This window comes from Atheta coriaria, unplaced genomic scaffold (genome assembly GCF_025399875.1).
Source record: "Atheta coriaria isolate IRGN ID8LTWV9N9 unplaced genomic scaffold, Caltech_Dcor_3.1 hic_scaffold_3_pilon, whole genome shotgun sequence".
NCBI classification, from domain to species: Eukaryota; Metazoa; Arthropoda; class Insecta; order Coleoptera; family Staphylinidae; genus Dalotia; species Dalotia coriaria.
In genome coordinates this window covers 8,577,084-8,594,938 of record NW_027045445.1, presented here as the reverse complement: position 1 = coordinate 8,594,938, position 17,855 = coordinate 8,577,084, and the positions used below count along the sequence as shown (strand labels likewise).

The 17,855-nt window shown below is 41.9% G+C and overlaps 1 protein-coding gene across 1 annotated transcript in view; it reads right to left on the bottom strand.

Moving 5' to 3' along the window:
* LOC135803780 (uncharacterized) overlaps positions 1-17,744 on the bottom strand; it is a 117,937-nt gene extending 100,193 nt beyond the window's left edge. The window contains exons 1-2 of the mRNA XM_065317473.1: positions 17,353-17,744; positions 16,256-16,484 (exon numbers count right to left, since the gene is read on the bottom strand). Of these exons, the coding sequence (XP_065173545.1) occupies positions 16,256-16,456 (201 nt within the window). The 5' untranslated portion in view covers positions 16,457-16,484; positions 17,353-17,744. The remainder of the gene's footprint in view (positions 1-16,255; positions 16,485-17,352) is intronic.
* Between the last annotated feature and the right edge of the window lie 111 nt (positions 17,745-17,855).

Sequence of the window (17,855 nt, the reverse complement as noted above, 5' to 3'; positions counted from 1 at the left end):
ATTTCCTCTCCTCGTGTGTATCGCCAATCCATGCGGGCTGCTTAGCTTCGCCCCTGCGCTGCCCACATTCAACCCTTCGAAGAGAACAACGTTGCGTTTTCAGCGAGGCGCGAAGGCAAACAGTTAAGTTTCGCTCGCAGCAAGTTTGTTAGTTGCCTTGTGCTCGCGCAGCAAAGTCCGGCCGAGGCGCAACTTTGCAAGAAAACCACCCTCCTGCACCCTCCCAACACAGCATCATACATCTATACACCCAAAGGTGCCTGAGCCTCTTGTTTTCCGGTCTCGTCGCGTCTCGTTAGACCTTTGGAACCTTCGCGAAGAAGCCCGCGGTGAGCTTAGAGGGTGCAAAGCATCAGAGATCAAACGTCCACGTCCGCTTTTGTTCCTCTTTTGTTGCCACCGTCAGCGCCACCTTAACAATGTCTCGCGCGCGCGGCGACAAAAAGACGCATTAGATTAGCTAACGCAATTAATTTATTACACGCCACGCGCGGCGGTCGGACCGAAAATTTAATAATTAAAAGCGCGATGATTTTATTATTCACAAGGAAAATGTAGAATTTAAAAATTAACCGCATGCTGTGCATGTGTGTGGTTGCGAGTAAATTTGGTTGCATATATCCGGGGGCGTCGAGGGACACCCCCCATGAATACGATATTTCATTAGCGCCGGACATGCACGCGGCAGTGCTCGAGGAATAAATCTCAGACGCGAGACGACACCCTCGGGGTGCGTACGGTGAGATTCAACTGTTTCTCCGGCTCGTAATAAGTGCAAACACGCCCTTCGAACGTGTCCAATTCGACATTCGATAAATTAGAAAATCGTGCACAACAAACTTTCAGCCGTTGTCATTATTACTCTAACCTCAAAAACGGAATTAAATTCGGCTTTCTTTTGGGGCTCATGTTGGATTTTCGGTTTTTCGGCTTCCGCCGTCCGGAAATGAAAACATCATTACGTCGTTTGCCTTTTCTGCTTCGTTTTACTCGAACGTTTAAATTTCATTCGCGACTGACACGATGCCTCGTGACGTTTTGGGAAGAAAATAAAAAACGCATGGCGCACGTCAACGCGTCGGAAGTGCCAAAACAACCCCTAAATCTAACCGAATACAAACGTCAAACGATGATATTCATAATCCTGTAGCAAGAAAAAATTTCACTATCACGCAACTCTTGAAAAAATACATAAATTAATCAAACTTTAAACTCTCCATCTCTAATAGTATTAAATATTAAAGAAAGTTTCGAATTCAAAGTTGCAACTTTGAGAATTGAATTTTTGCCCTTTTGGAAGGTCCAGCATTCGAAATGTCCTTCCGCAGGTCCCAATCGGACTGACCACTTCGAAGTTTGCGCGCCGCGCGGCTGAAAGTTTCCGCGCTCGCGACATGTGTTCGACCGCATTTCACATTTCGCATCTCACATGCGGTTATCGAATATATCAGGATATCTGCCCGGATATCTAATAGGCGGTTCGGCCCGCACACACATCCTTTCAGACACGCCGTCGTCTCGCGGGAACATATGCTATTAGAAGCAGTCGAAGGACGACGACGAAGGACGAGACGGACGACAGAAACGTGCCCCCGAAGGGCACACACATGCGCCGCCGGAAAGAAGCACACGTAAGTGGACACGAACGTGGGACCGATCCATCAGGACGGACAGGAGTAGTACTGATGTCCGCCTTGGGGCTTCTTTCCGGTTCAAGACGTGTTTTTCTCTTTCGCCATCGACATGCAAAATGCATTAAATGTCTTCCAAACATTTCACACAAAAATACAAAAATTTTATTCGTGCACAGTGTTTAATGCGTAATCAGTGGCATAGTGAATTAGTCCAGGGGATGGGGTGGCAAAGAGCCGCAATAATTATCACCATAAACCGGACTTTACGAGGCCGCGCGGACCACAAACAAAAGGAGTAGAAGTAGACTGCTATACACACATACATAGAAAATCCTCGACGCAGACAAGAGTCCATATTAAGGACCAGTGTGTGAATGTGTTTAGGACATAGGGGGCTAGCCATGTACCACCGGTCAATCTCCCGAGACGGCGCAACCCTCCGCCGCGCGCGCCCAAAACTCATTATTATCCTTTAATTTTCATTTGCGTTAATTTTTCATGCGCGTCTGTCGTCCTTCCGCCCAGGAGCAATCTCGACTTTTTCAACGCTATAAATAAATTTAACACACGATCATTTTTTTCTCCGGACGAGGTGTTTATTAGTTTAAATGTCTGCGCAAACAAACAAACGAGTGAGCAAATGAGCGCCGGAAAAAAAAGCAAGTTCATGGAGCTTGAAATGACTGTGGGGGGCCAGAAGTGTGCCGAAAGCGGGACGCAATTACGCAAATGAAAATGAACCGACGGCGCGCGTGATTATTGCACGTCGTGTGCGTTTTTTTCTCGTCCGCTGCCAAATTGGACGCGTCTCGTTAGCTTTTATATTCAATTACAGCGCAGTCCGGCGGTGAATTATCTAATCATTTAATCACCAAATTGAAAAAACACTTAAAAACTATCAAAATTATATAATTTAACATTCCTAACCTCAATTTATAACTTTTCTTTTTTATCTGATGTTATTTATATTTAGTTATTCGTCCTTAAACGTCACGTCCACCCACGCGCACACCTAGCTCTCATCGTCCTTGGCACGTAACGACCGGCGTGAAGAAGAGTGCTTATTGAAGACTCGTCCTCGTCGTACGTTTTCCGCGGCGTTAGTTAGTCCCGCGCACGCTTTTACGACAGTTTCAAACACGCATTACGCCGGGGATGTATACGACGAGCGCGCGCGATGCGCCCTGTTACAGATTGCAGGAGCGGCAGCTTGCGGTGCGATGCGGTTACGTTCTCGTTCTTTTCGTAAACATCACCCACCCACGACGGAGCATACGAAACACGCGTGCGAGTGTATACACGCCGGCGGTCGTTCCAATCACATGCAGTGGTAATTTCGAGTAATTCCACTTTTTCCCAGGAGCATCGCATTGCGAATTGCATGCAACTGCTTTGCGCACACAACGAAAATAATTGGAATTTGCAGACAACATTTGCATATGATAGCAGATATTCGAAATTTATTTCGAAATGCACAAAAATTCATTTTTAAAGAACCCAGAATGATAATTTAGCTTTATTTGAAATTATTTTAAACTAAAAAATGTCAAAAGATGAAATAATACTCCTCACCTCAATTTCTAACAATAATTATTCTTTAAAAATCAATAAAACTTAAACAAAAACATAATTTTACGGCGTAAATATAAAATGTACATATTTTATTATGTTTTGACATTTTTTCCCAAAAAAGAAAACTTTTCCCAACTTTTTTTTCATTCAATGTGTGTATACCTTTTTTTGTTTGTCGCATTTGAAGTGTGAAGTTTTTAACGCGACGCTTCGATCTATCAAAAGTTGATTGATTGATTACGGGGGTGTAGTAGGGTAGTTTGAGAGCTTTTAACGCGCATCCAATCATATCTAGCCACAAGTTTGCTCGCGACACATTTTTCCATATGAAAACTTTTACATTTCTCATATTCAGTATTACCACAACACCCCGAGCCAAAAAAACGAGGTTAATTACATTTAAACCACATCACTTCCAGGCCATATAATTAAATTGTTTTAACAACTTTTTTTCAACTATTTTTTACTACAAAAGTGCCAAAAATTGAATAATTTCAATCTACGGACTATTCTCTGCCGATAATTAATATCACGTAAACTAAAATATATAGCAACCAACGAATTGCTGATGATGAAAGATTGGAAAATTCTCTATCAGATAAAAATATAAAATAATTATATTTCCTACAGTACAATACCGAAAAACGCGACTAAAAGTGCTAAAAAGTGACATTTTTCAATTTTTGCCCATTTTAATCAATCGCGAATATCTCGTAAACTAAAAGAGATAATTAAGATCTGATCGCAGCGTCTTAATCTACGAATTATTCTCTATAAAATAGGATAGTTAAAATGGAAATCTGAATCTTGAGATTTTAAACCTTAAGAAAAAAATGCCAAGGGGGGGTGCTTGATAATTTTTATCGACGATTTTCAATAATCAATATCTCTTAAACTAAAAGATATAGCAACCAACGAATTGCTAATTATGAAAGATTAGAAAATTCTCTATCAGATAAAAATATAAAATAATTATATTTCCTACAGTAAAAGGTCAAAAAACGCGACTAAAAGTGCTAAAAAGTGACATTTTTCAATTTTTGCCCATTTTATTCAATCGCGAATATCTCGTAAACTAAAAGAGATAATTAAGATCTGATCGCAGCGTCTTAATCTACGGACTATTTTCTATAAGATAGGATAGTTAAAACGAAAATCTGAGAGATAAAATTTTAAATCTTAAGAAAAAAATTGCCAAGGGGGGGTGCTTGATAACTTTTATCGACGATTTTCAATAATCAATATCTCTTAAACTAAAAGATATAGCAACCAACGAATTGCTGATTATGAAAGATTGGAAAATTCTCTATCAGATAAAAATATAAAATAATTATATTTCCTACAGTAAAAGGTCAAAAAACGCGACTAAAAGTGCTAAAAAGTGACATTTTTCAATTTTTGCCCATTTTATTCAATCGCGAATATCTCGTAAACTAAAAGAGATAATTAAGATCTGATCGCAGCGTCTTAATCTACGGACTATTTTCTATAAGATAGGATAGTTAAAACGAAAATCTGAGAGATAAAATTTTAAATCTTAAGAAAAAAATTGCCAAGGGGGGGTGCTTGATAACTTTTATCGACGATTTTCAATAATCAATATCTCTTAAACTAAAAGATATAGCAACCAACGAATTGCTGATTATTTGGAAAATTCTCTATCTATAAATTGCCAAGGGGGTGCTTGATAACTTTTATCGACGATTTTCACAATCAATATCTCTTAAACTAAAAGATATAGCAACCAACGAATTGCTGATTATGAAAGATTGGAAAATTCTCTATCAGATAAAAATATAAAGTAATTATATTTCCGACAGTAAAAGGTCGAAAAACGCGACTAAAAGTGCTAAAAAGTGACATTTTTCAATTTTTGCCGATTTTATTCAATCGCGAATATCTCGTAAACTAAAAGAGATAATTAAGATCTGATCGCAGCGTCTTAATCTACGGACTATTTTCTATAAGACAGGATAGTTAAAACGAAAATCTGAGAGATAAAATTTTAAATCTTAAGAAAAAAATTGCCAAGGGGGGGTGCTTGATAACTTTTATCGACGATTTTCAATAATCAATATCTCTTAAACTAAAAGATATAGCAACCAACGAATTGCTAATTATGAAAGATTAGAAAATTCTCTATCAGATAAAAATATAAAGTAATTATATTTCCGACAGTAAAAGGTCGAAAAATGCGACTAAAAGTGCTAAAAAGTGACATTTTTCAATTTTTGCCCATTTTATTCAATCGCGAATATCTTGTAAACTAAATGAGATAAATAGGATCTGATCGCAGCGTTTTAATCTATATATATTATATTATATTCTCTATAAGACAGGATAGTTAAAACGGAAATCTGAGAGATGAAATTTTAATTAATAAGAAAAAATTTGCCACCCACCCTTAAATAAAAAAAAGCACAATGAATATGACATGTTTCCGATTTTTGCACTGCTACCCCCACTACTACGCTACCTCAACCGCAAAAGTTTTGTTAAATTTCACCTTAATATGACACGGGACACAGATGCAATCATATTCCGCCTGGCAGAGAGCGGTCGAAGGGGGTGAGTCCAAAGGTAGGGGAGGTGGTTATTTCTCCGGAGGAAATCTCTTTGCATAGCTGATTACCGTCGAGCGCGTGTGTATTTCTGATCATATTTTCACGGCGACGCTCGGCTATTTCCATATGTATGAGCGGGGGTTGGAAGAGGGTCGCAGACCGTACGGCCAGTGTTGTCCAAGTCAACAAGAACAAGCGCACGTGTGAATACATACATCGCCAGATATTATCCAAAAAAGAATTAAAGTTTTTGCGCCAATTTAAAATTGATGCTGTCGTCGGTAGTAGCACTAACCCTTTGCTCGTAATTAATGAATGATGGCGTACTGGCGGGCATTAAAAGAGGGTTTCAGCTTTCCGCATACGGCTTTCGCCTTTCAAGGGGTTGCAATCTTAGAAAAATTACCCCCTTTTCGAGAATACCCACTCACACGTACCTAGTATTTTCCTATTAGACTATTTCCCTTCCGTGTTATATACAGAGTGTTTAAAATTTAATATGAATACTTAAACGCGTTAGTTTATGTTACATCCGGTTGTCGTCTTGTCTTAACGCTTCAGCAAACATTAGCTATATGAGAAAACGCCAAAAGGGTTGCTAAAAGCCGTGCATGCTTGGTGGATATGTGGAATTCGCTTCAATTTCAATATCACAAAATCCAACCCCTTGAATGTCTTAAAAGTCTCTTCGTGCAACAAAAGGGCTAAGAGGGACAATGGGAAAATGGCAAAAACCAAACCCGGAACATGTTTTGCGCTGCTGGCCATTTTTTACCTTTACGGGTTCGTAAAGCCTTAAGAAAAGAGGCGGTTTTCATTCTGTGGTCGGACGACGGATGCGCGAAGCGTCGAGATAAAACAAGCGCATTAAAGAAAGTCGCGAAACAAAAGGCAGGACTCAGTCTTTGGTGGTGAAAACGCCCTGAGAAAGGAGTAAACACAACGGGCTTCTTTTGGGAACGCGTGTCCGCCGTCGCGCCAACACATTGTGCATTAAGGGTGGGCTGCGCCAGCGTCACCGTCAGGACTCAGGACACAGGAGGGAATAATGGACAAAACGAGAATACACAAGACTACAAGCAAGGACAAACCGTGTCGAAAAGAAGCCGGGGAGGGATTTTAAGTGAAAAGTTTTCGCCACAGAACAGAAATTCGTCGGCACGATGATGGAATACAAGGAAATGCGAATCATGGGCGTGTATTTCCTGTCAGCGCACACAATTCCTAAATGAATTTATTTTTTCCACGGCGCAAAGGAAAATCGTTAAATTTAGAAAATTGTCTATCGTCCTCCCGGGGAGGATTTAGTGTGGTTTATTGTTTGCGCAAAGTGTTTTTCAACGCAATAATTTTTATTGGAGATTTATCATTGAAATAGTTGCGCGTGGAGAATTATAGGCGACATCGACGTGTCGAATTGCTCGCACACCTGACCTGCAATGCTATTACCTTCTTTTGTGCTTTACGACCGTCATGGGACCTTTTTTATTGGATTCAATTACCAATACTACAAGATTTAATCCTAAAAATGCAAAAAATAAAAAGAACATCAGTGTGAATCTACATCTAAATTGTGTTAATGCGTAAATTAACTCTTTGCTAATTGAAAGCACAATCAAATCTTGAATCGAAAATCGCTGTTTGTTTACTTAGGTCTACCTTGGCGTCCTTTGATCGAATCACGAGAAATCAGTCCAAAGGATAAGATCATTATTGGCATTCTCGGCGGCTAATTGGATTTTAAGCTGAATTACAGCCGAATTTAAGGCTATTTCGTGTGTTTCGGTTGTTTTCTTTAACTTATGATCCCCGCATCAAACATTCATTAGCCGGCGGCGCGCAGGACTGCGCATCGAGGGTTAGTTAGCATAACGCCAAGGGCGCATAAAATGCAACCGTCCCAGAAGCAGAAGCACGCCGGGGTCTCCGGCGGTGCACTCTTGCGTGAAGTGCAGGAGAGCAGGAGAGTTGGGCGCGGTGCCTGGCACCGTGTAAGGAAGGACTTTTGCGAGGATAATAAGTCAGTGGGAATTAGCTTGCAATTCACACCCAAACATAGAAAAAAACAAGATTTACAAATAAATTTAAGAAATAAATGAAAAACCTATGTAGAAAAAACCTAAGCAATGTTTTAGAAAATTTTAGTATGTTTGTTACGCTTTCCAGGAAAAACTACTGAAGCAATTTTGATAAATTTTTGTATAGAGGCGATTTAGACATAAGAAAATAAAATAGAGTAGATTTTGTTGCAAAAATATAACTAGAAATATGTTAAATAAGGGATGAAAGTTGATATTAGAATTTTATCATAGTTATACTTCATAAATATTTACAAAAAATCTAAATTATAAAGTAAAAATATACTAGGCGTGTTATATCTCAAAAACACAAGGTTTTTAATAAGTATGAAAATCCAAATGTGTTCCTTATGTTATCATCTCATAATTATGCCGCAGTCGCTCGAAAAACACACCAGCTCAAAAGGCATGTTTTAATTAAAATAAGTTGTAATGTCCGAAAACCTTTCCGGAATGGACGCCGGTCGGAAAAAGGGTTACGAGATCGGTTTCCCAAAAATATATTTTAATCAGCGCATATACAAAACTCGTCTTAACGAAAAACGACGCCCGACCGACAGCGCCCGCGTGTTCTTTTCGACAGAGCCGAACACAAGCGAGAGTGTTCGCATGGAAACGGATATTTTAATGAAAACCCCCTGGCCCGAAAGCGCATCCGAAGGATAATTAAAAATTATACTTAATCTAATTTAAAAAGCTTTCCGTCGCGCCGGCCACATGTAAAAGAACATCAGACGACCGCAGCTGAAAAGCGCACAAAAAGGGCGCCTCCTGTGCGCGGACGTAAGAGGGTTTAAAAGGCATCTCTGACACGTTTTAACCTTATTAACTGCGCGGGCCAGCGCAAAGAACAAAAACGGAATTAGAATCAGAATCAATGTTCGACGCTCGCCGCTCGCATACTTCAAAAACCCCGTTCGGCAACATATTGCGTCCAAGGAGCACGCAGCAGAGAGCACATGTAAGGGTAGCGAAATGCGCAAAAACAAATCCCCGAATTTAATTAATGACGTTTTGAGATGGAATGCTTTGTGTTGGTGGTGAAGTGCCGCATCCTGATGTCCAAGGGGTTGTAATTGTAAATGTAAAACCCTTGGAATTAAAATTTTCACAAATTTATTTTTAAAATAAATCTCCGAGTGTAAATGACGTTTTTTTTTCAACAAGAAATAACCACAGTAGCACCTTTCTGTGAGCGGCAATCAGCAGCAAGTCTCGATGCTGATGGGTCTGGTCGGCAGCAAGCCAGCCGCGGGGTAGAATTCGAACGGTCCGACTCTCGCCCGCCAACCGCCCCGGCCATTATGCATGCTAACGAAACGCGCCAGACGCGAGTAGACGAAACAACGCAAACGTTTAGAGGTTCAGACTTTAGACGCTCGCTGCCGCTGACAACTAACTTATTCATTATGTGAAACCCTAAACTATCCCTAAAACATCACCGCCGGCATTGACACGATTTATAAATAATGCAAAGCGCACCCCTCTACCGTTCATCCAACATTTACCTGGCTGTTAGTTTAAAATAATTAAACATAATCTTGGAAAGCAAAAAAATCAAAATTTTAATTTTACAACCCTTAATTTTAATAAAAAAATTTATTAATTACGACTATTGGATGTTATAAATGTTTAATGACTAATTTTTTTCTCACCCCTTTATTCTGCACCCTTAAATGTTTTAATGGAAACCTTAATTTTTATTTGTCACGTCCAATTTTAACGCTGCAGTTACATTAAAAAAACACCAAGGGGTTAAAAAATATCGCGCACCCCCAAAATGAAATATGAATCGTGCAAACAAGGGTTGTGTCGTTCACTCTTTTTCAAGTGTTTCCCAAAGCGCGCGGACAAGATATCCGGCTCGATATCTCCGCCTCGGCCGGCGTGATTTCACTAATTAAATAATTAATTTAGCCGAGATGCGTTGCGAGTTAATTAGAACGAATGGCGCGGCGTAATCGTTTCGTTGCCACTCTGTTAGTCGTGATTTTTCTTCGCGTGCGCAGGGGTGGCAATGTTCAAGTATTGCTCAATTTTTAATATGGGAATGTAAGAATCCAAACCCATCAAGTATACGGAGAAATTTAAGCTCTAAGGGATGAAAAGCAGCGGCAGTAGTCGTAATTTAGTCGCCGGCGTTTTAATTTTAATTTTCTCGCGCTGTTTCGACGCCTTGTGCGCTATACCATGATTGTTAATTAATTAATAAGTCTCCACCAAGCAGCCGCCTCCTTCTACTGCTGCTGCTTCACCACTACCATACTGGGGGTGCAATTTGCCAGCGTTATTAAGCTTCGTTGTTTATTCGGTTGCGCACTGGTCGCAAACATGTCCGAGGATAACGCAAGCACACTTTACGGTCTTCGGTGCAGCGCGCGCACACCGATTTCATTAAGCGGCACTCGGGGGGTGCAAAACCGCCTTCGAGTGGTACACGCGAGAAAACTTGCCGTACAAGGTGCAAGAGTTTCTTAATTAGCGCTCGCGCGCGCCACTTTTGAATTTTTTAATAACGACGCGCATGAATTTCTGGCGGAAACAACCCTCAACAACGAGAGCTGCAACGGCGGAAAACCTTAGAAAAATCACAATGGATGTCCTGGGAAGGGTTGTTGCGCACAGGACGCACAGGAAGTTGTAGCCTTTGAAGCAAGTGCAAATATTTTACTTTTATCGCGTTTACACGATAGCACCAAGGACGGAATAAGTCACAGAAAAGAAAAACAAAGGCCAAGAAAAGTCTTCAGGGGTTTCTACCCTCTAGCAACGAAAAAAATATGTTATCGTAAAAAGTCTTAAATTTTAAGTGGACACGTTTTTAATTTTTTTAAAGCAAAAAGTTTAAAATTTTATTATTTGATTGTGTTTTAAATGTAAAACTGATGTAAATTTAATAAAAATAAAGTTATTTGTAAATAATTTTAAACCTAATTAAAACATTTCAATTATTTCCACGTACTAATGACCAGAATTAAATTTTAAACTTGATTTTATCAAGATTTTGATTTTAACTATTTTATACCAAGTGTTACAGCAAAATTAGCAGCATTTTTCAAATTATATTCAAAATCAAACTTTAATTGTTTATAACTTTTGCAGTTATAGGCTAACTAAAGAAATATTTAGAATCAAGGATGGTAAGATTCTAAAGAATCAAATGCTCAAAGAATAATAATTAAAACTCAAACCGTTTTCGAGTAATTTAACTTTTAAGTAAATATGTCGCGCCTATAGATTCAAAATACGTGTGGACAAGATGCCGTTGGCACGTTGGCAGTGCGAACGCATTTAATCAAGAGCGTCGAGTGCCCGGAAGTCAAGCAGCTATTGTCGCCGGTGGCGGCGTCCAGCCGCCCAAACACAAAGCCACTATTTGTCACCAAAGCCACGCGCGCCCAGATGACGAAGGATGACAACTGACTATCAACATCAAACATTTCAAAAAAATTTCATATTTCCCACAAAATATTCGCACGAAATTAATTTAACATGTTGCTGAAGATGTTAGGTCCGAACCTACCAAAGGGGTGGCATTGAGGGCGGCTGTTCAAGTGGGGTGAGACGTCGAGAGCTTTCCGAGCACGGACTCACAGGATATAGGTGCATGACGCGCGTCCCAATACGACCGTTCCTGCTGTTCCCGCAAACAACAGCGGAGGCGGCGCGCAGCGGTAGCGCATGTATGTGTGTGTGCACGCTCCGTACGGCATACGGGGGCGCGCAAAACTTTTAATCCGACGTGCAACTTACAAGCCCCACGGCGGCAGGAGTGCCGCCGCCCGTTGCCGCCGCGCGGCTAAACAAAAACAAAAGTACGAACGCGAACCGCTTCCGCGCTGAATATAGATGGCCCTTCTCCATTATTCACGATATTGATGGCTGCGGCGGCGGTCTATACATAATTAAATATGCGCGAGGAATAAACAAAGAACGAATCCGCCACCGCCGCCGCCGCCGCCGAACGTAATCCATCTTCCGCTGTTACTACCATGGCCGCTACACCAATATCGAAAAGAGATGATCGAAAAACCACCCGCCGTAAAACCACCCCACAAGGACTTAATATCGCATGCTGCACTCCGCTTGTTTGCTCCAACAATCTTTACTAATTAAGATTAAGGATTATAAAACCAAACAAAAATTAAATCAAAAAATAAATTAATATAAACACACTGTATATAAATATACTTTTTTGTTACGCTATCGAATTGATTGCATATCGTGACACGTCGCGTGCCGCAAAGGGCGGCATGCGACATTTTTTCCACCGCATGCGACATATATTCGTGTCGTTCGGGGGCGGCGAATCGGTTTAACCCGGCGGTAAATACCTGCGAGAGGCTCGAGTTTTCTTGTGCGACACGCGTCACGCTTATTTATCGCCGCGACACGGCCAATGCATTCGATGCGATATTTCAATGTGACACAAGCACTAAAAATTCACAACCCCCAAGGAGGATCTCCGAGGCATAAGCAGTCGTTCTTATGAATTATTCAACTCGGAACAAATCACAATGTGTCAAACAAATTATATATACAAGCGACATGTAAATAAATAATTCAGCTTGTTTTAGGTTTTCAAATTTTCAAACCGCCCCCGAGTTATGTTTAAAAACATAATAAATATTTCCGTTGTTTTAGTTTTAAAAGATTTTGTATTTAAATGATTTATATTTAGGTTAATTCGTGATTTTAAGGGTTAAAACAACCCCTTGGTGCAGTTTCCACTTAAGGGATGAAAAGTGCAACAATAAATTTAAAAGATTTGCGCCGTTTAGTGTTACTTAAAGTCGGTTAATGCGCTCGACTCGCCCTTATAACATCCTGTGCAATATTCACAAGCCGCCCCCAAAAACCACCCCGACGCTAAGAAGTCGATTTGTGACGACGTTGCGGTTTCTCCCATGCATTCGCGCGCTATTTAGATATGTAAAACGCGAATCTAAGAGAAGGGTCGCCGGCGTCTCGACCAAAAACATCCCTTACATGCCGTTTACAACGTCGCAGCCGCCTCCGCCGGCCTGCTTTGCCATTCAAAACATTGCCATCCGAAATAAGGCACTGAATAAGTCATGCGCTGAATGTTTCTTACGAACTTGTTAATGCGCGTCCGCGGGGGCGGAGGCGGACGTAAAGGGTTGAACACTCACTCGTGTTGTCCGTCCGTCTTCCACTTGTCCGATGCGATACACGTAGTTATGCAAAGACGTCTTGCGGTTCGCACGGTTTCGCATTGCGATCAGGTATGCCGCCCCCAAACGTATCCTTTAAGACGGAAAAGGGAAACTTTGAAGACGCGCGAAGTCTTCGGACTTAGTTCGCAGTCCACACACAAGATACAAACAGATAATGCCGGGGAGGCAAGGATGCCGACGGCGATTTCTTACGAAAACCGCCACAAAGTCACCGCCGCCACACTGCCGCCGCCCTCTTCGGCGACTTGTGCGCGGAATATGAAAGGAGCCCATCGGAGGAGTCATGACGGGAATACGCTGCCGTGTAATTTATCCATTATCCATTATTAATGTCGCTTCGGAGCTTTGGATGCGGCGGAATTAACTTGTTTTTTGTTTTCGGGAGGCAGGATTTTCCTCTCTGGCGAAAATCCTGCACACGCCGAGTGCATTTTGAATGCGATTAAAGTTTACCACGGCGAAAGAATTTTCGGATGTTTTTCGCAGAAATCATAAACTCATAAGTCTTGTAGCTTTAGTCCTTAAAGTTGAAAAACTACGCACAAGGAGCCAAAAAAAAAAAGAAAACTCCACACACCGAACAGGAAGTGTTTAAGATGATACCACTGCAGGATTTTCGGCGGAAAACACGCGCGAGTTCCCATTTCTGGCCGTAAATCAACAAAATTGCTACTAATTCCTCTCGCAGCTCAAATATTTACGTTTCGCCCGCCGCGTGTTTTTACAATTATTTAACATAAATTTGCAAACAATTCGCCGCCGCGCGCGCTGAAATTGATTTATTTCGCATTACGAAAACTCGATTTTGTTTTGATTGCGCGTCACCCGACCGGGCCGGGATTTGTTATTCGCAAACATTCGCGCCTCGGATTTGCGGATTGCGATTCACCTTCGGCCAGGTAAACCCATTTCGTTTCATAGAAATTAATTGCAAAACTTTTCGCACGCTTTTCAAACGCAGCCCGCCGCACGTCCTGCAGCAGCAAGGACGAAAAAGTCTTATTTATTCAATGAGCGACTAGTAATTGAATCGAGCGCAATCGCACAAAACGTCCGCGCGAGCCGAGGGATAATTAAACGTTTAACCCAGGCGGGGTGGCGGCTGCTGCCGAGGCGGGGGTAGGGGGGGCGGCGGTAGCGCACGACGGTATTGTGTATTTATCAGTTGAAAACAGACATTTCCTGCAGGCATTAAGAATTGGACTCGGCGACGACTTTCGAAAGTCGATTGCGATTTTCAACTTTGAGGGGGCGGTTGTGGCGGCATACAAATCTTTAAATTTAATATTCTTCAAAATTTTGTAGATATACAAATAAACGCTTAATGTAAAGGGTTAAATTTTGTGTAAAAACAACTAAACCTAATTTATTACCTTGGCTAGCCAAGAAATGACATCTTGCCACCCCTTTACTAAGAAAAGGGGTTATCAAGGAATGCACCAGAGGGTTGAATGGACGCACATGCACGCGGACGCACTTAATAGGCTACACATCTTACGACATGTGCTTATGATGGTGGTATTGTACCGCCATGCCGTCCCCGATGCATGCATCCGTGAGTAACGCCAACCCCGGACAATCTCGTCCTTTCGCACGACTGCCGCCAGTGAATAACAGATTCGATGGGAAAGCCCGCAAGATGTGCTAATAAAGGGAATTATTCAATAGCGTTATAAGTTACAACATGGAATTACATAACCTCAACAATGCACTATTTGCGCTTGCAAAATAAACAGGTAGGTGGCGTGCCAAGCAAACGAAAAAAAAAGTGATTGTATAGTAATGTCATTTTTATGACTCGTCGATCGGCATGTAATCGCACACATGGGAGATAATAAAAAATGATTTTATTACCCACGTCATGAGAAACCTCGGGGGTGGTGGCGGCAATCAAACGCAATCAAAACACGATTTCCATACGAATTCAATAACGCCGCCACTGGATGCGCATGCAAAAGACAAAAGGAAGACGGAAAAAAGACGCCGACGCCGCCGCCGCCTCTCATAATACACATGTTCGACACGCTTAGAAATCCCCTTTTTGTCGACGCTAAGTCATAATAACTGGCGGCGGCAACGGCGGCGGCGACGCATCCACATTTATGCGCTCGCGTGTGGATGTCTCTATTCGTGCAAGTCGGAATTTTACGATGATGTCGCGCATGCAAAGATGGAAACGACGTCGGAGGCGGCAAATTGCACTTGCGGGAATAACCGGTGCGCGATGTGTTGATTGCGGTTTTGATGTGTGCGTGAAAGGCGATAAAACCATCCGAAGATGAACACCACCACTACTACCACCAACACCATCACCACCCACATGCCGCCCCCCGGCTTTACCATTTGATTGCGCTCGTAATCACTCCATAAAAGTGACAAATACGTAGATTTAATTGTTGCCGACGTGGTTAACAACCCAAGACATTCGTCTCCATCATGCAATCATCAACTGGAAGCATATGTCACACCATTTCATCCCTTAATTACATCCCTTATGATTATCCGCAAATTTTTACAAATTTTAATCGATAAATCATAAATTATCGCAATGCAAATGTTGAATGCATATTTAGGGTATGCAAGAATGAGTCTAGTGTTTGGGGGTGGTCGAGTCGACAACCCTCTTAGATTCTCCCACACCCTCTTAAGATATGCGCGTCCTCATAGATTCAACATCTCGGTGGATGTAATAATAAAGCAATAGTCGCCCTCGGCGACTATGCGAGGACTTCGACCTGCGACACGCGAGTTGTGGATAATGGGGGGTGGAGAATGCGTGCCCGGTGGAGCGGAAGCGGCGCGCGGAGCAAAGTGCCAGATTACCAAAATTTCCACAATTTATGAGAGCCTATTGTTTACACCCTGTTACGGACGTCTTAAGATTTATATTATTATTTAACCTTCGGGGGTGGCGACTACCATCTTCACCTTTTGATCTCTTGTAATAACTCGTAATTCACATTTCAACGATTAAAATCAATTTAAACACCGATTAAATTATTTCATCTGTTTTTGTAAAGAAAAAACAAAAACAAATAAACTTCAGTTTATACAAGTAAATTAAATTTTCGACTAAATATCCTGCGAGGATAATTCTGTAATAGAACTCCTTGCGCCATCTGTGAGTAAAAACTCAAACTATACTTAAAGGATGTTGAGGGTAAATGCAGAATGCAGAGAATAGCAGGAGCGGTAATAAATATCCCTACCTTTTTGGGTGTTGCTATGCTGAAGCGGGACTTCCGGGTGGGGGACTTGGACTTGGCGGCGGTGAGCAGAGTCGCAGAGGCGGCCGAGGCGACCGCCACGATCGGCAGCATCGTCGTGGTGCGCGTCGCGGTCGCGCTCGATCGCGGCGGCAGCTCGAGCAGGTCCTCAATTGAGTGTCCTTGGCGTTTCGACGATGTCATTATGCACTTATGCACAAATCACAATCATCTGAAAATATTAATTAAAAAAATTATTAATTAATTACAAATTATTAAAAATATTAACCGGAAATTATTTTTATAATGTCAGAAAAATATGAATATAAATATTAAATGTAAATTAAGTAGTTATAATCATTTTTTATCTACTTAATAATTAATTTCCGCTTTTCCGGTTTTCCTATTATTTGATGTTTGTGTAAGTTGATTTGAAATGCCGTTGAAAACGTAAAAGAAAAACAAGAAATAAAATCAATAAGTTATTAAGCGGGCCGCAGCTCGCAGCGTGCCACGCTCGGCGGCGGCAGCGGCGGCGGGCAAGTTTCGAGTACTTTGCGGAAAGTTTAACCGCCGCGCATGTGTGAGTACCGCTTAAACACACCAACACACACACAACCACACTTCGCAAACGCGCATTGTGCAATTTTCACTGCCGCCTCTGCCGCCGCCGGGCAAAGTTAGCAAAGTTCCCGTGACGAGCGGCGGGCAACAATACACTGCAAGCCACCCACACAAAATGCACTTTAATACGTTTAATTTAACGAAGTTAACAAAAAAAAAAAATAAATAAATTTGATTTAAAATTCGCAATTAAAATGAAAATCAAACGGTTGCTAGGCAACGCATTCACTGATTCGCCAAGAGACAAAACTTTGCGAATATGAACAACGCGGAATAAAAAGTTTGCGGGAAGTTTCGCAAAGTCATAAAAAGCAGGAAAAGTTTAGATGAAGCCGCGGCGAGCTACCGCTCACATCTCTCTCTTTCATATACTTGTCTCTCTCTAACACCCCTCATCCCACCCACTGCCCCCCGAAATCGCTTAATTAAATCGCCCGCACATGCAAAACAATCACCGAACAACATGTAACAATTACCGGACGCATTCTGCTCGCCGTCGTCACCATCCAGGACACTTTTCCCGACGACTTTCGCACGGTGTGCACAAACTCGCGACCGACGAACAACCGCTCAAAACTAACAAGTGGCAAGTTTCGAGGTTATGTTTACTTATCAGTGCAGCGCCGAGGAGCGTTGCTTTTTATCACTTTGCACAAAGTTTGACGGGCTGGTTTTCAACACTGCGCGCCGACACATCAATGCGTGTGCATTGTTGTAATGTTTTTCAATGGCGCACACGGTGGTTTACTGGCGGAAAACGCGACCACACACAACTCGAGGCGAAGAAAGCGGCGGAAAACAAGAAAGGAGAAAGTGATAGCGCGAGATTTCGCCAGCCAGCAGGACGCGAGCACTTGCGAGCACACCGAGGGCGCGCGCACTGCACCAAGCGCAAGTGCGACAGAGACGCGACGAAAACACATGTATGATTCATCTGTGAACAGGTCGCTTTGGTCCTTCGGCGCGGCTCGTGCACGAT